Source organism: Eptatretus burgeri, chromosome 2, assembly GCF_056783735.1.
Source record: "Eptatretus burgeri isolate ZD-2024b chromosome 2, Ebu_testis_v1, whole genome shotgun sequence".
Taxonomy (NCBI): domain Eukaryota; kingdom Metazoa; phylum Chordata; class Myxini; order Myxiniformes; family Myxinidae; genus Eptatretus; species Eptatretus burgeri.
Genome location: NC_140962.1, coordinates 11,312,899 through 11,337,464, shown reverse-complemented (window position 1 = coordinate 11,337,464; position 24,566 = coordinate 11,312,899). Strand labels below are relative to the sequence as shown.

At 43.5% G+C, this 24,566-nt stretch overlaps 1 protein-coding gene across 5 annotated transcripts in view; it reads right to left on the bottom strand.

Annotated features, from left to right (window-relative positions):
- The window catches only part of FERMT2 (FERM domain containing kindlin 2), a 175,464-nt gene that overhangs the window by 69,395 nt on the left and 81,503 nt on the right, over window positions 1-24,566 (bottom strand). For 4 of the 5 annotated variants that reach the window (XM_085862897.1, XM_085862887.1, XM_085862872.1 and 1 more), the window contains 3 exons: window positions 15,063-15,296; window positions 10,621-10,764; window positions 918-956 (listed from right to left, as the gene is read on the bottom strand). In XM_085862897.1, coding sequence (XP_085719023.1) covers window positions 918-956; window positions 10,621-10,764; window positions 15,063-15,296 — 417 coding nt within the window. The remainder of the gene's footprint in view (window positions 1-917; window positions 957-10,620; window positions 10,765-15,062; window positions 15,297-24,566) is intronic. The other variant, XM_085862877.1, reaches the window with a different exon arrangement.

Genomic DNA, 24,566 nt, shown 5'->3' with positions numbered 1-24,566 from the left:
TCCCCTTTGAATTGTTGGAGAGGTGACATCTCTCCAATCCCCTCTCCCTCCTCCTCCCTCACACTTTCCAGTAATCAGGGAGACAAAACTGGATTTCCTCTTGCAGAGTTCAGTTGGCCTTCAGGTGATGGGCAGATGAGAAAAGCATCATTTTTGACACAAGGAAGAGTCTCGGCTTCATGGCAGTGCCATTTGGCACGGGCTTGGCTGTGGCGCCAATATTCCAGGAAACAAATCCATGCCGAATAACATGGAATAGTGTGTCACTGACGCGGTGCAGAAAAAAAAAACAACAATGACTATGGGTTCATTTCAGGTAATCTGTGCCTCCATTACAGACCGGCTGATTCAAATACAACGCTTGAACCCCGAAACAAACATCGTCAACGAATTGCAACAGCAGCAAGTAATCTTGCTCTTCCACAAATTTTCAGTGTGTGTGTGTGTGTGTGTGTGTGTGTGTGTGTGTGTGTGTGTGTGTGTGTGTGTGTGTGTGTGTGTAAAAAAACAAATATGTATACATATATTGGTTGGTGTAAGTAAGCACCCTGAAAAACCACACTGATGGTTATCCAGCATACAAAATTGGGGAAAATTGGATTACAAGGTTAAAAATTGCTCATGGGTTATAAGTAATGAAGCAAATCAGACACACCAAGCTCAATGTGCAGAACTGCTTTGTTTCTTGTTGTATATATATATATATGAATATATATATATATATATATATATATTTTTTTTTTCAAAATCACGAGTTTGCCATGCTGATTAAACAGAATGGATCGAATATTCACAAAAATAGTGTAGCTTCTCTCCCACGCTTTGCCATTGTTAGAGCCGTGCTCTCGTGCTGTACACGAGTTTCGCATTACAAGCACGCGCAGCAGGTGTTGCGTGGACATTGGTACCGCACTTACCATGCACAGGCCCAATATAAATCACATCGTATGGGATGCCTGTCATAGGAGAGAGTAGGAAGGCATTCCCAACATATATCACAGAACATTTTGGTTTTTTTAAAAATTGAGATCCCATAAGCATAAATTGGGATTCATATATGACGATGATATAATAATTATTAGTAATATCATTTAATAACAATAATAAATTGACATGTTTTCTCAAATTCAAAAGTGGACTGCACGGAAAGTGCCCAAGAGAAGGCAACACAGGCATCTGGCGTTTCCACGCACTACAAAATCAGGCGTTGCCCAAAGTTCAAGCCAAGTATTTGAAAATGCATAAAGAATTTTTCCAAACTCTAATACCCCCATTATATTGAAAAGGCCACGAAACACCACATGCCTCATGCATTCCCTCAGCATGACTGACGCGCAGTTTCCCTCCACGGAGTTTGGCTTTTTCAAAGAACTACTGGAAGTTTGACCGTAACTCTCGAGGAACTGACAACGAATAAAAACTGTTCATCCATTGTTCACCAGTGGGATGATCCCACGACACGAAACATGGCACACCAGCAATAAGGATCAACTGGACGATAGCGTCAAGTGAGAGAGAAAAGTTAGTGAGCTTCAAATTGGGGTCCATAATCTTTCATAAACAAAAAGGGTGCAGTCGTTGTGTACCTTACTCTGAGCTGATGCACATTAAATTTAGATTACCCCATCAAGGCTCAAATACATTCCACAATAAACATCCCAGCCATGCGCTGATGGACCGGTTGAGCAATCCAATTGGTCATCTGTAAAAAAATAATTAAAAATCCAGAACTGAAAGCATACTGTGATTCATACTAGTTTACACAGCCCTGTATTTGGACAACAACGTCTGTTCAATAAATACTGTGGACAACAACTATGAGCAATTCATAATCCGCAATCTTGGAAACTAACCGACCAGGGTTTACATATGGAAGCAATAATCAAAATAATTAAAGGTTGAATTAAAAAAAAAACAAAAAAAAAAAACACAAAACTGGCATTTCGTGGGCTTAACAGTAAGTGTTGGGACCACGTGACGGAAAATCTGCTCATCATTTAGTCTCTGGTTTGATTGCCCATTCAAGAAGCCCATGCATTGAGATCACTGAACTCAGCATTTCCAAAAAAGGCATTCAAACCAAACCTGAGCATTAACCTTTTTCTTAACTCCCTTCTCTCAAACACTTCGATAAAGAAAGACTCTCAGTGTGGTGGATTACTCCAGGGACATCTTCAGTCTATACCGAACCTATAGTGGACTCATGAATGCTTAATGGTTCTCGAGGCTGTGATATAAATTACTCGGTACTGTCCATGACATCTTTTGTTGGCCCAAACCCAGATGCAGCAGATCCAAGAACGTTTGGAGTGATGCGACGCATGAAATGCAAGAGATTTACAGTTTGGAGAAATACATTCTAGCAATGACCTCATCACTGACATGAGGAATTACAGCTGCATGTTATGATTGCTGGGCTATTTATGTGGGTTGGAAAGGACAATTCCATTTCCCTCCTCATCTCCCAAGATAATGATCTCTCCGTGAAAGTTAGGTGTCCTGGCAAGATTGACAAGCAATTTAATCACTAATAACCTTTTTATCCCCAGTGGTAAAGAGAAGAGACAGAAGAGACAGAAGAAGAAACATAAAAAGAAGAAGAGATATGAGAGACAAGAAGATGGAGGAATCATGTACACCAGTCTTGCCAAACCAAAATGAAATAGAAACTACTGGCCAAGCATTCAAACAGTATAAACTCTCCAAATTGCCCTTTTCACGGGATCCAACGACTCTTCTACCTTTACATAATCCTCAAGTTACATCAGTCCAACTATTAAAACTAGAATTATTGCCAAGTTAATATAACATAATATGAGATGAGTACAGCTAGATTACAAAATCTTTCATGGGAATTTCTAAACCAAAACGTTCATACTTATTAATTACTGGGACCTGAAGAACAGTAGTCAGTGGAAGACTTCCTCAAGAACTTCAAAAAGACCACGTCTCATGCACTACCTCAAAAATAACACAAATATCAGCAAGTAAATTAGGATGTCTACAATCAGATAAAAAGTGCATATCACACAAGCAGTGATTAACAAGTTTGTAGATGCAACCCCCCCTACCCCAAAAAAACATCAACAAAACATAAAAATAAAACAAACAACAATGTAGCCAAATAATATAAATAAATAATTTAATCTTTCAAATAAACCATCTTTATTTTACTGAAATCACAATCCCATTGAAGGTCAAAGATTAATGATCAACACATGAATACTATATTGAGGAAGGAGAGCGAGATTAAAAAACACAAAATTCAGTTTCTCATTTGGATAAGGAACATCTCTGCCTCCATGAAAAAAAAAAAAAAACATTTTATGACTACAGTACATCACTTTGCTGATGATGCAACTCCACAACTAATCAATCCTCAACGCAATGACGTGCAGGCAGCTGCGGCATGAATTCAGTCGATCCAACGAAAATAACTTCATCTGAGATCTTGAACAGGATAATTAAAGGCAACTGTCCTAGCTTACTACTCTGTCATGCCAGGAAGATTGCTTCACTCAAACTCCTCTTCTCTCTTTGACCAATCACGACATTGAAATTTGTTGAGTTTCTGGGCCTCATCATCAGGCGTTAACCAGTCTGGGTTCGCAGGTGCACAGATACACAAGCCTTAATAAGCCAAGCCTTCTCCTCTGCTGCACCCCTCAATTTGTCATGGCAGACAACATAATTATTCATCGCACAATTCAGTACTCCACACCACTCTGGAACAGGGTTCCTGCATCCAATTTTGTACTCTGCATGTATGTAGTGGATTACATTGCCCTGTTCACCACTGGCGCTATCATTCAAGAGGCCGAGGCACCACATCTGCAGCACTTCCTCCACAGATAGTTTGATGGACCCAACTTCTGGAATTTGACTTTACATGCATCGTCACTTTGCTCTTCAACCCCAGCATGTCGCAGGTGTTTGACGACAAGCACTGGACACCAGATCAATATTCACAAACCCATACTTTCATCTACCTATGTTCCTTTCTCAATGACTCATGCATTCATGCAAACAAGCTATCTTCCCATTGCACCTGCAAATTTTCTTTATATTCCAGATCATGTAAAGTCTGCACATCTTTCCCTGTTCTCTACCACTTGATTATCACATTAACCGTTTACTATTAAACTCTTCAATTAGCACCAGCATCCTTATAGTCATAATAAATGATTAAATAACAATGCCCTTTGGCTGTTGTGGTGACACAAATTCAGGTCTCATCACAGCCACTGCCTGATCCTCATCTGGAGGAATTGAGCACCGTGGGCTCATGAATGAAGCACTTATTATATATTAAATTATATTTATAAAATATATTGATAAGCATAGGATTCTTGAGGGTGAAGATTTTGAAGGAAATAGTATTTAGCAAACTATCTGGAGTAACATTTTCCAGGTAACATGACTATTACTACTACTACTACTACTACTACTACTACTACTACTACTACTACTACTACTACTAAAACGGCTGCAACTACACACACACATATATATATATATATATATATATATATATATATATATATATATATATATATATATATATATATATATATATATATATATATATATATATATATATATGAGTGGGGTATGCTACTATGCTTCCACATTGTAAGCAATAACGAACCGTGCTTCCCATTGTATCAGGTCGCTCACCTGCATTTGATTTTAAATTTATTTATTTGCATTTATTTATATTTTCATTTTCAGATGCTTTCCAATGGTTCTGTGATTTTTCCTGGTGTATCGGCTTCGATGTCCATCGGCACACAAAATTTCAGCTTTCTACGTCGCTCGGAAGGTACCGATTGTTCATATCTGTCAGTGAGTGAGTGAGTGAGTCAGTCAGTGGTTAGAAAGAGCTTTATGTATTATATATATATATATATATATATATATATATATATATATATATATATATATATATATATATATATAAATAAATAAACAAGCAGTCATAGACTGGTACTTACGAAATCGTCAACTTGACCTCTGACCTTGTCTGATAAAAGCTGTCTCTAGAGAAGGTAGCGACGCAAACCAGAAGTTTCTACGATTATTCTGTACGAAACCATCAAAAATTGCAACGTTGACAGAAGCAAAAATCTCTATTTCTTCACGCAATTATTTAATACGATTTTATCAAAGTCACAAAACCGTAATATTCGGCCATCCACCAACAATCTTGATATAATCCGACGGTTTAGCGATTCAGGCATGCGACGATAACCTTTATTGGGATAAAAAATGACTTTTAAACACCATCTTTATTGAAAACACCCTCAGCGCGCACACAGAAAACCTTTACGTGACTCAACGACACCTCTGCTCGAGAACGCTGCACCACGTGACGAGCCGTGACGCGGCGAGTGAAATATTTTTTATACAACCTTAAAACGTCTCCAAAACATCCGATTTTTACCAGAATGTCGACAACCGAGTGTTAAGAGTCCTAAGCGATCGCAAAAACCGAAGACAAAATTAAAATCAAAGTTAAAACGAACTCGTAACGTTGACCGAAGCAAAAATACTCCATTTCTCCACATGAATTTACGGAATTATGTTTGACCTCACTGTGACCTTGACCTTTGACCGATTTTGACCAAAATCTAATCAGCGCTAGCCATCACCCTCCTGAATCACGTGGTGTAATTTGACATTGGTAGCTTCTTCCGTTCTCGAGTTATCGTGCCTACAAACAAACACAAACAAACACACACACACAAACAAACACACAAACACACAAACAAGCAGTCATAGACTGGTACTTATGAAATCGTCAAATTGACCTCTGACCTTATCTAATAAAAGCTGTCTCTAGAGAAGGTAGTGACGCAAACCAGAAGTTTCTACGATGATTCTGTACGAAACCATCAAAAAGCGTAACGTCGACCGAAGCAAAAATCTCCATTTCTCCACGCAATTATTTTATATTATTTTATCAAAGTCATAAAACCATAATATTCGGCCATCCACCAACAATCTTTACATAATCCGACGGCTCAGCGAGTCAGGCATGCGACAATAACCTTTATTGGGATAAAAAAATGACTTTTAAACACCATCTTTATTGAAAACACCGTCAGCGCACACGGAAAACCTTAACGTAACTCAACAACGCGTCTGCTCGAGCGCACTGCACCACGTGACGACCCATGACGCGTCGAGTGAAATATTTTTTATACAATCTTAAAACGTCTCCAAAACATCCGATTTTTACCAGAATTTCGACAACCGAGTTTTAAGCGTCCGAAGCAATCGCAAAAACCGAAGACAAAATTAAAATCGAAGTTAAAACGAACTCGTAACGTCGAGCGAAGTAAAAAATACTCCATTTCTCCACATTAATTTACGGAATTATGCTTGACCTCACTGTGACCTTGACCTTTGACCGATTTTGACCAAAATCTAATCAGCGCTAGCCATCACCCTACTGAATCACGTGGTATAATTTGACATTGGTAGCTTCTTCCGTTCTCGAGTTATCGTGCCTACAAACAAACAAATAAACCAATGTCACCCACAGGGTGACCCGTATCTTGCCAAAAGGTGACCACGTGTGACTTCTTTAAGGTCACACTGAGGTGAACAGAGCTGCTCTCCACCAGGAGCGACTCCTTGAGGAATATCTGCCTACGAGAGATTCCGATGAGAATCGTTCTACAGAGTAACCATGAAAAATATGAATTTGCCTCATAACGTCACCAAATGACGTCATAATGTCTCAAGCTTGACATATCTAGAAAGCACTCATCGAGGTGTTCAATTTGAGGTACAACACGATATGGTTCCTAAATCTTGAAAATTTGACCTTGGAGTCAAATATGTTTGACCTTTGGCGCTAACCATGAAGGTCAAGGCCAATCGCCACCAAAAATTAATCAGCTGAGCGCCAGACCATGAACTATATTCCCATGAAGTTTGAAGACAATCCGATCAAAATTACTCAAAAAATAAGGGTTTCGTCGATTCCCCTGATTTGCGACAAAGTGACCTTGACCTTTGACCTTGAGCTTCAAAATTTTATGCACTGAAAGGGACCTCTATAGGCCTCTGATATGCGAAGTTACAAAAATTTCCAATGATAACTGTGCTCTGCAGAGTGATTTATACGTGATTACAGACCAAAAAAAAAACAAAAAAAAAAACGTATGAAGGTCAAGGCCAATCACCACCAAAAATTAATCAGCTGAGCGCCAGACCATGAACTATATTCCCATGAAGTTTGAAGAAGATCCGATCAAAATTACTCAAAAAATAAGGGTTTCGTCGACTCCCCTGATTTGCAACAAAGTGACCTTGACCTTCAAAATTTTGTGCACTGAAAGGGACCTCTATAGGCCTCTGATATGCGGTTACAAAAATTTCCAATGATAACTGTGCTCTGCAGAATTTTTTATTCGTGATTACAGACAAACAAACAAACAAACAAACAAAAAAAAAACATACAAGCTGACTAACATATCTTGCAAAAACTTCGTTTTGGCAAGATAACAAACACACAAACAAACACACAAACAAGCAGTCATAGACTGGTACTTACGAAATCGTCAACTTGACCTCTGACCTTGTCTAATAAAAGCTGTCTCTTGAGAAGGTAGCGACGCAAACCAGAAGTTTATACGATGATTCTGTAACAAACCATCAAAAATCGAATGTTTTGGATGTTTGACCTCACTGTGACCTTGACGTTTGACCGATTTTGACCAAAATCTAATCAGCACTCGCCACCACCCTCCTGAATCACGTGGTGTAATTTGACATTGGAAGCTTCTTCCGTTCTCGAGTTATCATTTTTTGGATGTTTGACTTCACTGTGACCTTGACCTTTGACCGATTTTGACCAAAATCTAATCAGCACTCGCCATCAACCTCCTGAATCACGTGGTGTAATTTGACATTGGAAGCTTCTTCCGTTCTCGAGTTATCATTTTTTGGATGTTTGACTTCACTGTGACCTTGACCTTTGACCGATTTTGACCAAAATCTAATCAGCACTAGCCATCAGCCTCCTGAATCACGTGGTGTAATTTGACATTGGTAGCTTCTTCCGTTCTCGAGTTATCTGTACCAAACCATCAAAAATCGAATATTTGACCTCACCGTGACCTTGACCTTTGACCGATTTTGACCAAAATCTAATCAGCACTAGCCATCACCCTCCTGAATCACGTGGTGTAATTTGACATTGGTAGCTTCTTCCGTTCCCGAATTATCGTGCCTACAAACAAACAAACAAACAAACAAACAGAAACGGAAGGCATCAACATACTTACAAAATCTTTAGATTTCGTAAGTAACAAACAAACAGAAACGGAAGTGATCAATATACTTGCGAAATATTTAGATTTAGTAAGTAACAAACACACAAACAAACAAACAGAGGACGGAAGTCATCAATATACTTACGAAATCTTTCGATTTCTCAGTAACGAACAAACAAGCAGTCATAGACTGGTACTTACGAAATCGTCAACTTGACCTCTGACCTTGTCGAATAAAAGCTGTCTCTAGAGAAGGTCGCGACGCAAACCAGAAGTTTCTAAGATGATTCTGTACAAAACCATCAAAAATCGAATGTTTGACCTCACTGTGAGCTTGACCTTTGACCGATTTTGACCAAAATCTAATCAGCGCTAGCCATCACCCTCCTGAATCACGTGGTGTAATTTGACATTGGTAGCTTCTTCTGTTCTCGAGTTATCGTGCCTACAAACAAACACACAAACACACATACAAACAAACAAACAAACAGAGGACGGAAGTCATCAATATACTTTTGAAATCTTTAATATTATTACGGATTTGGAAACCTATCGCACACTACATACAGGTCCTATAGAGCAGTTATATCGGTAAGTACGTGTTTTCAGTTAGGGTCCCGTCCCTTGTTTAATGGGTGATTAAATGTAAATGCGCTGTGCGTTATTTTAATGGTTAGGATTTTTACACCCCTTATAACAACAACACGCCTTCACCTCGCTTCCTCACACCGACGCCATTGTCTTCCTGCGTTCGACCACGTACGTGGGCGGAGTTTCCTCGGCCACCAGAGCTCCGACCCCGTCCCAGAGAGATGGAATGTTCCCCGCGACCAATGACAGGAGAGACGTCTCAGACATCGACTTTCTCACGAACCCTCGACCAATGGGAGGCGAGAACCCTCGACCAATGGGAGGCGTGAGACACCACAGACATCGACTTTCTCACGAACCCCGGACCAATGGGAGGCGAGAACCCTCGACCAATGGGAGGCGTGAGATGTGAGACATCACAGATATCGACTTTCTCACGAACCCCGGACCAATGGGAGGCGAGAACCCTCGACCAATGGGAAGCGTGAGACACCACAGACATCGACTTTCTCACGAACCCTCGACCAATGGGAAGCGAGACGGCTCCGCCGGTGATCCTCCCCACGACACCCCATCCCGCAGGAGAAATGCCATACAAGAAACGCCAGGGCCTTGGAAAAGAAAGTCAGAGTCGGGGTGAACGTCAGAGTCGGGGTGAACGTCAGTGTCAGCATCAGGGTTGGGCGATCGGGTTCAAGGTGCCATAGATCGACTCGTCTGGTCTGGTCGGCTTGGCCGTGATCAGGTGCGATGTGCCGGAGATCGACTCGACTCGTCTGGTCGGCTTGGCAGTGATCGGGTGCGATGTGCCGGAGATCGACTCGTCTGGTCTGGTCGGCTTGGCAGTGATCGGGTTCGAGGTGCCAGAGATCGACTCGTCTAGTCTGGTCGGCTTGGCAGTGCTCGGGTCGTCTCTCGTCTCGTCCACCTGGCGTCCGACGCTTTGAGCGGCATCGAGTTGCGGGTTCGAGTCCCGTCGAGCCGGATCGTCGAAGACCACACGAGGTGGACAGGTGCAAGTGCAGGCTCTGGTCTCCAGCTGTTAGCAATAGCAATAGAGCTGTTAGCACTCAAGTCTGGTCTCCAGACGGGACTTGCATATTGTAAGCAATACCTCGTGATGAAGATCATCCAGAAGCTACGTCCGTGACTCATTTAATTTCTTCTCGTTTTTATATGTATGTATGCATGTATACACACACACACACACACACACACACACACACACACACACACACACACACACACACACACACACACACACACACACACACACACACACACACACACACGAGAACCTCGAGGTATTGTATTCGTCCTGTGGACGGATGTTAAACTGGATGCTGACAGTTGGTGGATATTAAAGATCCCACTTTGTCCTTTGAGAAGAGTAGGTGAGTTATCATCAACACCAAGGCCAAATTACAAACTCCTGTCACCAACTCTGAAATATCCAACCTGGCCAGTCAGTTTGTGAAAGACCTGGCACAAAAATGCTCCTCGGCTGACCACACAAGGTGGGAATAATTGGTGTCTCTAAGTTAGTGGATATATATATATATATATATATATATATATATATATATATATATATATATATATATATATATATATATATATATATATATATTTGTGCTGTGAAAAATGAAATAGGCATCGTCAATGACAAAGGGTGTGTACAGGTGTTGGAAAACAATTTAAATGAAACAATCAGCATTACCATGATTTTTAAAAATGAACCCACCTGGTGCGGATGTGGGAGTAATGAGTGGACCCTCGAGCTCAAGACCTTCCTCATCATTGTTTTCTTCACCCCGCTTCTTCTTTTTCTTCTTACTCATATCTGATGCTTTCCTCAGCAAAGATAGTTCTTCAGGGTGGCGAATATCTGTGGGAAAACATAGATTGAGCTTGACACCCCATATCATCATCACACCCCTCTTACTCCTTCCATAACACTCGTCGTCCTCACCAAACCCTGACTCCTCGCAGCTGCAGCTCGCCACTCACCTCCCATATAGCTCATCACTCTCAATTAATTTTGTTCCTCTCCAACTACACAAAAACTCACTCCTCCATCTCGCTCAGTCACTCCACCAGCACCCCCATCACATCTTTCTCATTCCATTCACAACCTCCTTTCATTCTTCTTGCCTCCTCTGCAACCAATGATCTCGAACACTCAAGCCTGGTGTTGGCTTAACAGTTAAGGTGCTTGGCTGAAGATCATAGCGTCTTCAATTCAAGCCATTGTTGGGCTGTTGAATTGACACCATGTAGGGTTGACTCAGCCTGTCATCCTTCTGAAGTTAGCAAAATTAGTACTAGTGGACTGGTAACAGGGGCATTGCATCAACAGCACAGCTACACCTCCAGAAAATGATGCAGCCAAGCAGCCATAGGCTGCATACGAATAAATAAATAAATCTCTCACTCTCACTCAACCCACTCCTTCAATTTTCTACTTTATATTATTATCAGCAATTAAATTTCTTCAATCTCCTAGATTCCCCACTTTTGTCTTATCCTCCCTTTGTCAGAGTATGCTGACTATGATCACCCTCATCACAATTCTCAAAGTGATGTACCAGCCACTGCTGCTTCAAAAATCTGAGTGGGAGAGGAAACTATGGATTCCTCCCAACTTTTCTGCTGTACAACTCACAAAAAAAACAACAAACAATGACAATTAGTACTGAAAGCAGTTTATCAAAATGTACAGTGGGGGCCCAAATTGAACAAGTGGAATCGAGTTATTCAATGTTGCACAGATCTGTGAGAATCACAAGCAATAAAATGGCATGAGCCATACAATGGTGAGCTTCGAGGAGCTCAACACAAAAGTTTTCCCCTTTTTTGCAAGGAAACTGCCAAAGAATAGATGCATTTGATCACAGCCAAATCAATTGTTAACGTCTCCTTTCAATCACCGAGAACTCTTTGGAGACTTGGCTTTGAATGCATTGGCGGCAGTTGTGAGAACGTTTAAATAGCACGTGTTCAAAAAAAACAAAAAAAAAAAGCTACAAACTTTAGAGAAACTTAACTTTGTGACCCTACTGCTGCAAGTTGGTACATTCGAGTTAATCCCTTGTTTGGTAGTCCTTGAATGATGCAGCCTTAGAACCACGTGACACAAACCAAGACAATACAAAAGGTTTGGCACAACATAAAATGATGCAAGGCCTGGCACAACATTAAAAAAGCAGCTACCACACAGTGTGCATCATACAGACTCCCACAATGGAGTTAGTCTTAGAATATGCTCACCTTAGAATAATCTGCTCCTCAGTCAAACTGCTGCCAATACCTTGGAATTGTAAATCATATGAAAGAGACATTTCCACCAACTAGATGTTATAGTTGGTTTGAGAAGGTAAGCCCAAATACCAGGGGTGTGATGACGGGACCCAGCTAATGAGTGCCTCCCACCTCCACAAGGTGATCTTTGAAGCCTGGTAATAAATGCATGCGAGGAAGAATTGCAGAATGTGGAAGAGGTTACTTACAATGTTGATAGGAGTTGGGGGAGGATGCCAGGAATAATGGTGTAAAACAAGAGGGTGCTTGCAGAAATGGTACAAAGTGGGAGGGAAGTGAAGCACTTGGTGAAATGGAAGGTGCCACCTCTTGTGGGAGGTATTTACAGAAATGAATCCGACACCACACAGCATAAAAGCGAGAGACTTGTGAGGTGTGGAGGAAGGCTTAGTTAAGAAGCGTTAATGACGGCTTGGATGTCAGTGCGCATGGGATAGATGAAGAACCAAAGAAGGAGTTATTTTTGTAGCATCAATGGAAGTCTATAAAGACCTGCACACAGAGGAGAGAGAGTCTTGCAGCGGTCATCATTTGGAGATGACAGACCAGCTGATCCATATACCCGCACTTACCTTTTCAACCAAATATTTCTTTCATAATTGTTTTACAACTCCGTTGCACCTTTATCCAAAATGGTTCAAAGGATGCGCACAAACAAAATTGGATTGAGAATCTATTCCTAAAAAAAGGCCTAATCCTAATGCAATCATCCAAGCCTATCTATGAATGTTTTCTCTTGCAAAGTGACGAAAATGTGATAACTGCAACACATCGAACAATACATGATGTGTACAAGCTACATTAGGTGCAATTGGTTTCATCAATGGTTCTTTGCTGTGCAAGTTACACCGAGTACTTAATCCAAGCTAAAATGTACCGCCATGTACAAATAGTTGCATTGCATTGTTGACAAAGGGAGTGAGGAAGGAAGAGGGAAATTTAACAATTGTATGACATAGTTCATTGGGTAATAAAAAAAAACACCAACATATCAGAATATATGATCCTGTGGATAAAACATGATTAACTGGAAGGGCACTCGGTAGAGCGCACACCTCCGCCACGTCATGCCTGATTGAGGAGAACATATCGGGCCCAATACATTTTTAAAATATCATGCCATACAGTCCTGTATAGTTTTTGGCCCGATCTCTAAAAGATGAAGAATCTTTATAATAATTAAATAATTCTCGTATTCAGATCCGGATTCGGATCTTCACCAAAATCGAACCAATTCGTCCTTGCCACACACACACACACACACACACACACACACACACACACACACACACACACACACACACACACACACACACACACACACACACACACACACACACACACACACACACACACACACACACACACACACACACACACACACACACACACACACACACACACACACACAACATGTCCACCAAGTTTCATCGAACCAACTAATCCAGCTAATCCACCTAGTTTGGTCGTCCACAACTTGTTGAAGTATCATTCTGTATCTTGTTTTTGGTCCCATCTCTCAATGGTGAAGAATCACTTCAAATGTTTTTTTTAAATCTCATATCTGGATCGGATCTTCACCAAAATCCAATCAATATTCTTCACCAAAATCAGCATCCCCAACCTGTCCACCAAGTTTCATGCGAATCCGTTCACAATTTTTTGAGATATCGTGCTATACTTTGCAGTACATCATTTTTTGCCCCATCACTCAACGGTGAAGAATCACTTAAAAAAATTATCGGATCCTGATCTGGATCCAGATCTTCACCAACATCGAATCATTTCTTCCTTGTCACACACCGAACCTGTCCACCAAGTTTTGGCCGAAACCGTCCGGAAATGTTTGAGGTATCGTGATAGATATCATTTTTGGTGATATCACTCAATGGTGAAAAATCACTGAAAACATTCCAGTAGCCGGATCCGGATCTTCATCCAAATGTAAACAATTTGCAGTTATCACACACCCAAATTGTCCACCAAATTTCGTCAGGATTCGTCCACAACTTCTTGAGATATCCTGTTCACAGATAAACAGACAGACAGAGGTGAAACCGTAACCTCTGGCCACATTCGGTGGCCAGGGGTAATCAAACCAAACTTAACCATTATTTGCAAGAACTCATGATGCACAGCACACACACCCTGAGCCAATATCTCTTTACTCAACATGCATGTGAAACGTGTTGCATTAAATTCCCCAAGATACTGGCGAATACCGAATGAATGGGACGATGGGAAGGACTGGTGGAATGAGAGCGCTGTAAGGAGGGTATTAAAGGATGTGTTTGGAACGGATATGAGCTCAGGGCTCAAGTTCCAGCTGCTACTGTTCCCCCCACTGCCCGACTATTTAGTTAAGCAGAGCACCTAAGAACAGACTGAAGCAGCAAGAAGCAACTGCCTGGTCCAACAACAGCTTAACTTAAGCACCAAATCCCATAAGTCTTCACATAGTGTTCATCCAAATAATATATATATATATATATATATGATATGTTGATAATATCTGATTATGAGGCAAACCCGAGGCAACACTGGTGCAAACCCCAAGATAACTTAAATGTATTGACACCTTTCCCTGCGTTTTAGAAAATTTAAAAATATTCCAAAATTATTCTCATGAAACATGCACTTTTAGAATATGAGGTGAACTGGAAGGAACTCCTCGTAGCCTGGGCAACATTGCACAGATGAATCGTCACAATGTAAGACCAGATTTCGTAAAAGGCAAATGTCTTCAATTGCTCAAGGAGAGCTCATCGACAATGGTGGAAACAGAGGATAGGAAGAACTGACAGTTACATGGAGGAATTACTTTCAAAACAAACAAATAAGGGAAACGAAAGGTCTGGCACTCACTGAAGGTTTTACAGACGTCGACGACGGCCTTGAAGACAAGGTCTGAGAAGCTGACACGTACACGCACATGTTTGTGGTTGGGCAGCTGGAGGCGCAGCAGTTTGTGTTGTGGTGTGAAGCTGAGCCCAGCATCAGCCTGTACACCATACTTGTCCAGTGTCCAATGGGTCTTGAGCAGCCACACGTTCTTGCGGTCCCACCACAGGGCGTGATCTGACCAGTCACGTTTCACCTCTGGACGAAAAGTGCAAAGGAAGGCAGTGAGAAATCAGAAGAGGTTAAAGCTATTAAAACTGATAGTGAACATCCGAAGCAAAAGAACAGTAAACTCAGAGCATTGTCGGTAAACATTCTGCGTCAACAACGAAGAAGAGAAGACTGTTGGAAAAACACTTTTCCTGAGTCAAGTGTAATAAACGATGCAATGAAGTTCTAAATAATAAAATTAACATTTTATGTTGGAAGTATTAAGATAATACAAATAAAAATAAAATGCTCAAAAAACAAACCCTTTGGCTCATATGTTGCGAACTTTCATTGATGTAGCATGTTGTTGTTTTTTGAAATGTCGAGATGAACAAATTTTCATCCAACATCGAATCAAGAAACAACGCCTAACAGACAAACTACCATGTGAGCTTGAGCATCACGGATATATATATATATATAATGTTACGTTTGAGGGGGGGGTATGCATTCAAAGGGTAATTAGGATGTTTAATTAGGTATGCCATGCTGTTCGAGTTTACCAGGATCTCGATGTAATAAGTAGCAATTCAGTGGTGATAAGTTGTCTAGTAAATGTTCATTTCTTCAAGGGGGGAAATGATAATTGTCACGTAATTAGATAGGGATACGGGATAGGGTAAGTGTGTCTGCGTAAACCCCTTTTAGTATTCTCTGGAGGCTTGCCGTGACGTCACAGGACAGTGCTGCAGATGGCTCCGCCCCGTGATCACGATTGGCGGAAGGCGACGGCGGTGGGCCAATAAACGGCTCGATTGGAAGTGACGAGGACGGGAGGATAAAAAGGTTCTGTTCAGGGTCGAAAGGGAAGAGGAAGAAGATCGGGACAAAAAGATCGTGTTTTTTGGGGTGGAGGTTGTTGTGCTGGAAGTGTGCTTGTTGTTGCGCGGATTCGATCCTGTTTTTTCATCGTGTCTTGGAGCCTTGATGAGCCTCGTGCCTCACCTTGGTTGGCTCTAGGGTTCTGCTGACTCGGAGTACGGGGTCGAACGGCGGGCGGACCTGCCTCCCTCTCCTGCTCGCAACTTGGCGCCAGAACTGGTTCCCTGGTGGCTGTGAGCGGACTTGGGCCAGGACCAGGAGGTCGACAGCACCACGGTTTCTCCTGCCCCCCCCCCCTGACGAGAGCAAGGCCAGCTCGTCCGACGCCGATCCAGGGACAGTTGCGTCCACACCACGGGCCAGCCTGACCACCACGGGCCAGCTACGTTGTGTGTGTGTGTGTGTGTGTGTGTGTGTGTGTGTGTGTGTGTGTGTGTGTGTGTGTGTGTGTGTGTGTGTGTGTGTGTGTGTGTGTGTGTGTGTGTGTGTACTTGGCGCCTTAGAGGGTTTGAGATTTGTATATTCATTGGAATTGTCTGCGTTTTCCCCACGCCCGATCCCACATCATCCCGTCGAATCGCCCCGGATCCCTTTTCTTGCCGAGTCTTGTTATTTCTGGTTAATAATAAAAACAAATAAACATAATCAACTCGGTGAAAAGCGACTCGTGCCACCTTCCTCGTCCCGTTTGCGGTAGAGCGATTAGAACCGCCATGTTTGGGTTATAAATAAATAAACCGCCTCCATCGTTTCGGCTCATTCTACGTTGGCGGGACTGTTCAAGTCCCGTGAACGTCACAATATTGTTACGGCTGTGGAAATTCGCAATACACCATAAAGGTTCCTGAGATTAGCTATGCCGGTAAGTGAGTGTTCAGATAGGTTTCCCCACCGTTGTTTAGAGGGATCGTTCGTGTTCACCGGGCTGCGACCCTTTGAGATAGCCGTTTTTCTTTATCTATTGTTATTTTGAACCAAACAAACAACCGCCACCACCAACTATGCCACAACGCAAACCACGCTCAAATCACCCCCACAACAACCACTGCCATCTTCGCCACTACGCCCGCTTGAGAACGCCATTCTCCACGGTCCACACTACGACGGTTTCCGCGTCGGGAACCGTCCGAGAATGCGGGCAGGATTGACAGAACAAAAGCTCTCGCGGGGCCTGTAGGGTTTTTCCCGCCTAATTTTCCCTCGCTTGATTCTTCCGCCTGAATCCCCCGCGCTTGGTGTGAAGGAAAGGGGTGGGGCAGCTCGCTCCCGATTGGTGGATGAACGGCGTGACGCGGACGGGAGTGAGGAATGCCCCTTTATGGGAACCCTCTCGAAGGAAGGTGGAGTCAGAAGCGGGGTGGGGCAAAGGGCGGAGCCCCGCGCTATAAAGGGCGGACCGCGCGCAAGGCTCGGGCTCTTCTCGGTTCATGCTCGCCTCTGTCTCCCTGGTGGTCCAATTCTTCTTCCCCTCGCTCGTTCCTGCACTCGTGGTCCGGCGAGCGGCCTGTTGGTGGAGACGCGGACGGGAGGCGCAGCGGTGCGGGCTGTCTGGTGGACCTGCGCGTCCGGACGAGGGGTGCCGGAGAGGGTTCACCGGCCGCGTGGGAGGCCAGAACCAGGTGCGACCACGCTGACGGTCGTGGGAGAGAGACGCGACGGCCGCTGAAGGGAGGTCTTTTCCTGTTATTTTTGTATGCATGCTGTGGCGCCGTGTCCTCTAAGTAAACCTGTTTAAGTGCTTGTACATAATAATTATAGTTGGTGGTAATGCTTTTTCCTTGCTTGTATATTGCATGACTGCCCTTGCTTGCGTTGTGCTTTATAATAAATGTCCTTGTGTGAAACGTATCCCGTTCGTTGCGTCCTTTCCCCTTTGAAAGTACCATCTTGCATCGTGGAATGAGTAGTGAGGTTTGAATGCCCGGAAAAGAGAATCGGATCCATCGAGGTCGGTGATAACACCGCTCGGTTATCACTTTAGTACGGAACGGACCGCTTAAGCGGTTCGTGTCCCAGGCCGACCTGCGGCGCGGTGCAGCCCCTCGGTAGGTTACCCGCGCGGGTACTTAGGTATATCGAAATTCGGCGATTCACCCTATTTCGCGCGGGTAGAATGCGGACTGGGCTGTGGTGATGTTAAACCCCCACCCGTGACTGGTTCCTGGCGATAGTTCCAGGAGGGTCACGACTGAATAGTCCGTCCGGTGGGCGACGCGGTTGCGATTGGAGTTACGCATGCCGGCGTGCGCGAATTCGTAACTATATATATATATATATATATATATATATATATATATATATATATATATATATATATATATATACATTGGTGGTGGCATCGATTGGTGGTCTGTAGGATGATTTTGGAGGTGAGGTTGAGTAAGAGAGTGAGGGCTGAACCAAGGACCAGATGGTGGAAGCTGAAGGAGGAAAACTGTTGCGTGGAATTTAGGGAGGAGGCAAGACAGGTGTTGGATGGTGGTAAAGATGGGTGGGATGATTGGGCAACTACAGCAGAAGTGGTGAGGGAGATAGCTAGGAAGGTTGCAGACTTGGTGGTGGAACGAGGAAGTACAGGAAAGTATAAGGAAGAAGGGGTTGGCGAAAAAGAAGTGGGATAGTCAGAGAGATGAAGAAAGTAGGCAGGAGTACAAGGAGTGGCGGCGAAAGGCAAAGAGAGAGGTGGCAAAGGCCAAGGAAAAGGCATAAGACGAGCTGTATGAGAAGTTGGATACAAAAGAAGGGGAAAAGGATTTATACTGATTGGCAAGACAGAGGGACCGAGCTGGGAAGGATGTGCTGCAGGTTAGCGTGATAAAGGACGCAAATGGGAATGTGCTGACGAGCGAGGAGAGTGTGTTGAGAAGGTGGATGGAGTACTTTGAGGAGCTGATGAATGAAGAAAATGAGAGAGAGAGAGAGAAGGTTGGAAGAGGTGGAGATAGTCAATGAGGAAGTGGGGTGGATCAGGAAGGATGAAGTGAGGACTGCTATGAAGAGGATGAAAAGTGGAAAGGCGGTTGGCCCAGATGGTATACCAGTGGAGGCATGGAAGTGCTTAGGAGAGATGGCAGTGGGGTTGTTAACCAGATTGTTTAATAAAGTCTTGGAAAGTGAGAGGATGCCGGAGGAGTGGAGATTAAGTGTACTGGTTCCGATTTTCAAGAATAAGGGTGATGTGCAGAGCTGTGGAAATTACAGAGGGATAAAGTTGTTAAGCCACACCATGAAGTTGTGGGAAAGAGTAGTGGAAGCTCGGTTGAGAAGAGAGGTGATGATTTGTGAGCAGCAATTTGGGTTTATGCCAGGAAAGAGCACCACTGATGCAATGTTTGCTTTGAGAATGTTGATGGAGAAGTATAGGGAAGGCCAGAAGGAGTTACATTGTGTGTTTGTGGATTTAGAAAAAAACTTATGATAGGGTGCCAAGAGAGGAGTTGTGGCATTGTATGAGGAAGTCAGGAGTGGTGGAGAAGTATTGAGGATCGTGCAGGATATGTATGAGGACAGTGTGACAGCGGTGAGGTGTGCGGTAGGAATGACGGACCGGTTTAATGTTAAAGTGGGATTGCACCAAGGATCGACTCTGAGCCCTTTCCTGTTTGCAATGGTGATGGACAGGTTGACGGACGAGATCAGACTGGAGTCCCCATGGACTATGATGTTCGCGGATGACATCATGATCTGTAGGGAGAGTAGGGAGCAGGCTGAGGCGAGCCTCGAGAGGTGGAGGTACGCACTGGAGAGAAGGGGAATGTTAGTCAGTAAGAGTAAGACCGAGTACATGTGCATAAATGAGAGGGAGGGTGGTGGTATGGTGCAGTTGCAAGGAGTTGAGGTGGGGAAGGTGGATGGGTTTAAATACTTGGGATCAACTGTCCAAAGTAACGGAGAGTGTGGGAGAGAAGTGAAAAAGAGAGTGCAGGCAGGATGGAGTGGGTGGAGAAGAGTTGCAGGAGTGATTTGTGACAGAAGGGTAGGTGCAAGAGTGAAGGGGAAAGTATACAAGACGGTAGTGAGACCATCCATGTTGTATGGTTTGGAGGCGGTGGCGCTAACAAAAAGACAGGAAGCAGAGCTGGAGGTCGCAGAGTTAAAGATGCTGCGATTCTCGTTGGGAGTGATGAGGATGGATAGGATAAGAAATGAGTGTATTAGAGGGACAGCGCAGGTAGGACGGTTTGGAGACAAAGTGAGAGAGGCGAGATTGAGATGGTTTGGACATGTGCACAGGAGGGAAGCGGAGTATATCGGGGGAAGGATGTTGAAGATGGAGCTGCCAGGCAGGAGGAGAAGAGGAAGGCCAAAGAAGAGGATCGTGGATGCGGTGAGGGCGGACATGCGGGTGGTTGGAGTGTCAATGGAAGATGTGGAGGATAGATCGAAATGGAGACGGTTGATCTGCTGTGGCGACCCCTAACGGGAGCAAGCCGAAAGAGGAAGAAGAAGAAGAAGAAGATTCATATATATGTATACATATCGTATACAGTAATCCCCCGCTATATCGCGGTTCACGTATCGCGTTCCCGGTTCATAGCGGGTTTTCCCTTGGAACCTCACAATTTTTTCTGCGGATTCCCCCAGTATATCGCGGTAATAATATATAAAATATAAATTATTTAAGTAATAAATTATAATGCGTGGCGCTCGACCAGTCACACAACGCACGAGACAAAGTTTCGCTTGTGAACTTCGAATATTTTCTCCGTTTTTTCTCCAAGCCCCACGATGCCGCCCAAACGCCCTGCACCTTCTAAGGCTTCTGGCAAGGAACCGAAGCGCCAGAGGAAGGTTTATATTCACTCGATATAAATCAAACCCAATCGTGTTTATACACCACCCAGCGTTTAATAATCACTCGATATAAATCAAACCCAATCGTGTTTATACACCACCCAGCGTTTAATAATCACTCGATATAAATCAAACCCAATCGTGTTTATACACCACCCAGCGTTTAATAATCACTCGATATAAATCAAACCCAATCGTGTTTATACACCACCCAGCGTTTAATAATCACTCGATATAAATCAAACCCAATCGTGTTTATACACCACCCAGCGTTTAATAATCACTCGATATAAATCAAACCCAATCGTGTTTATACACCACCCAGCGTTTAATAATCACTCGATATAAATCAAACCCAATCGTGTTTATACACCACCCAGCGTTTAATAATCACTCGATATAAATCAAACCCAATCGTGTTTATACACCGCGTTTATAAAAAAATAGGCATTTTTCGGCATTTTGGGGGAGGCGTCCATTCATCGCGGATTCTCACTTCTCGCGGGGGGGGGGGTTTGGAACGTAACCCCCGCGATAAACGGGGGATGACTGTATATACATACATGTACATAAACATATGTATATATTTATACACATATTTATATGCATATCAATAAATATATTTATTCACATAGTGTGTGTGTGTGTGTGTGTGTGTGTGTGTGTGTGTGTGTGTGTGTGTGTGTGTGTGTGTGTGTGTGTGTGTGTGTGTGTGTGTGTGTGTGTGTGTGTGTGTGTGTGTGTGTGTGTGTGTGTATGTTGTTGTTCGTCTTGCGGCTGCTCCCGTTAGGGGTCGCCACAGCGGATCATCCGTTATGATCCGCATACTGATTTGGCATAGGTTTTACGCCGGATGCCCTTCCTGACGCAACCCTGGTCGTCTCTTACGACACAGGGATAAGGATTGGGTTTCGCCATGATTTCAGGCTGCCCTACACCCTCTCAGTGCGGCCCAGTGCAGAGTTCCCATCCTCGAGCGATCCTCCAACCCAAGCCTCCGAGTAGCCGGATTACAGGCGCACGCCACTACGCCCGGTATATATATATATATATATATATATATATATATTTTGTTACGGTTGTGGAAATTCACAGATCACCATTCAGGTTCCCCAAAGATCAGTTATGTCAATAAGTGTGTGTCCAGATCAGATTTCCCCACCGATGTATAACGGGCTGTGAACCTTTGAGGTTGTGTTATTCTTTCCTTTCTTTATTTTAAACAACATCTCCTCACCACCTTCGCTACAACCGCCAACATCTCCTCAACACCATTCTTCACAACCAAACGAACTTCTCCTCACCATCATCTCCACAAACAACGTCATCAAAACAACAACATCTCAACAACCACCGACATCTCCTCACCAGCATCTCCACGGCGCCGCCATCTTTTCACCAACAACAACATCCCCAACAACCAACATCTCCACAGGCAAACACGATGGCATCCTCGCAGCGGCAGGGTGATTTCAAACACGGCCGCGCAAGACTTGCAAAACGATGAAAGGGGCGGAGCCAGCCGGGGGTGAAGGTTCAAAGGTGAAAGAAGGGAGGGTGCTGATTTTGGGCGATGAAGCCCAGCGCGACCCCTTCCCTCGGGGCTATAAAAAGGCGCGTTTCGATGCCAAGACTCTCTTGGGTCGGAGTTGGTCAGAAGTTGGTCGGTGGAGGCAGTCGAGTTACCAAGTGGTTGGTCGTTGGAGTCAGCAGCAAAGTCGCCAGCCGGAGAGAAGTCGCCAGCCAGCTACTTAACGGTCCGGGCGATCGAGCGACGCTGAGGAGTGAGCGGGCTCTTAAAGAGCATCAACTCGAAAAGAGCAAGGCCCGTTTGCTCCTCTGAAGCGTCGTCGGCCAGGCCTGATCAACCATGCCACGCTGTGAGGCCCTGGACCAACCAAGCCGCGGTTACAACAGCTGCCACTTTGACAACCGAAACATACGGAGGGTCGCCGACAAAAAGACCATCGAGTCGCCTCAAGGGTGACAAAGGTAACCTGCACGGCCTCGCGGAACTCCTTTGGTCATCCCAGCTCGGAGGAACATTAAAGGCTTACGAGCCCAGTTCTATCTTTCCTTTCTGGGGTTTTTGAATGAAAGTCCTTTCTGGGGGAGGGGGGGAACCCCAGCCAGTCTTCCACGCGGGTTCATACTTGACGAATAACAGTGTCAATGTTGCACAGGCCGTCGTGCAAGAGTTACAACGTTTGTGGAAGGAACGTTGGTGGAAGCGGCAAGGAACGGCTGCAAAACCCTGCCTTGGCAAGTCAGAGTGCTTGTAGACAGCGGTGGGTAGTGGATCGTGATGGGTAATGGAATGGTTGTTGGTTGTTCGTTGGATGTAAAGATTTAATAACCTAACTAAAAAGAAATCGCAACGCACGCCTTTGATTCTCCCACTAGACAAAAGGAAAAAACCCACACACATACTTTACGACATAACTGACTTTTGGGACATCTGTATGTTGAATGCAAATGGCTTCCAAATCCGTAATAATATATATATATATATATATATATATATATATATATATATACATATATATATACATACATACATATACATATATACATACATACATATACATATATATATATATATATATATATATATATATATATACATATATATGTATATATATATACACAAGCAGGGATACCCGTGCTCCGCACAGGAATCCCGTGGATGACGGCGGGTCTGAAGGAGTATATGTCACAGTTAATTGTAAAATTGTAGAGGCTGCCACCATAATTTTTTTTTTCATCACCACTATAATATTATATTTTCCCCGCCATGTTTTATATGCAGAAGACTCGAGTTCAAAAATGTTAAGATTTATTGCCGCATCAGATAAAAAACCATAATGCCTCAACAATGTGAGGCTGGTTTCATGTCATCATTTGTGACTTAATTAATTCTCATTCTCTAGCAAATTCCGTTGGTCCCATGTCAATCGGCTGAACTTGAAAAATTAACGTTACGCAATCAGGTGATGACGTCATAATTCGGAAACCGGGAAGTCGGAAGTCATTGTCTTCAATTGACTGTAGCATTATTTTTTCATTCTATTGCAAATGGCGTTGGCCCCATGTCAATCGGCTGAACTTGAAAAATTAACGTTACGAAATCAGGTGATGACGTCATAATTCGGAAACCGCAAGTCGGAAGACAAGGACAGGTTTATACGACCTCGAACAACAACAACAAATATTATCAACATTACATACGAACTCCAACATCAAGGATGGTGGTGCAAAGAACACATTTTGCAGAGAAGCTCAAATTTCCTGCGGCCTTTGTGACAGTTTTCCTATGGCCTTGGTGGGTGTGTGTATTCAGCCTCTTGAGGTCAAAGAGACATCAGCAACGGAAGCTCAGCTGATCAAACATATGGCATTGTGGCTTTGTGCTGCAACAGAAAGCAATGCCGATCAATGTTTTGGGCTCGTGCCCGAGAATGGAATTACGGCATATTGCCACTAGCCTAGTAGGAGCACACCTGTAGTTTTATGGTATGTCGGTGTGCCAACAACACGCTGAGAGATGAGCTATTGGTAACCACAAGCATGTCAGCAACAAAGACAATGCAGCGTGGCATCTTGCAATGGGAAAGGGCTTTCAAATTGGTCCAAAAACAGAAA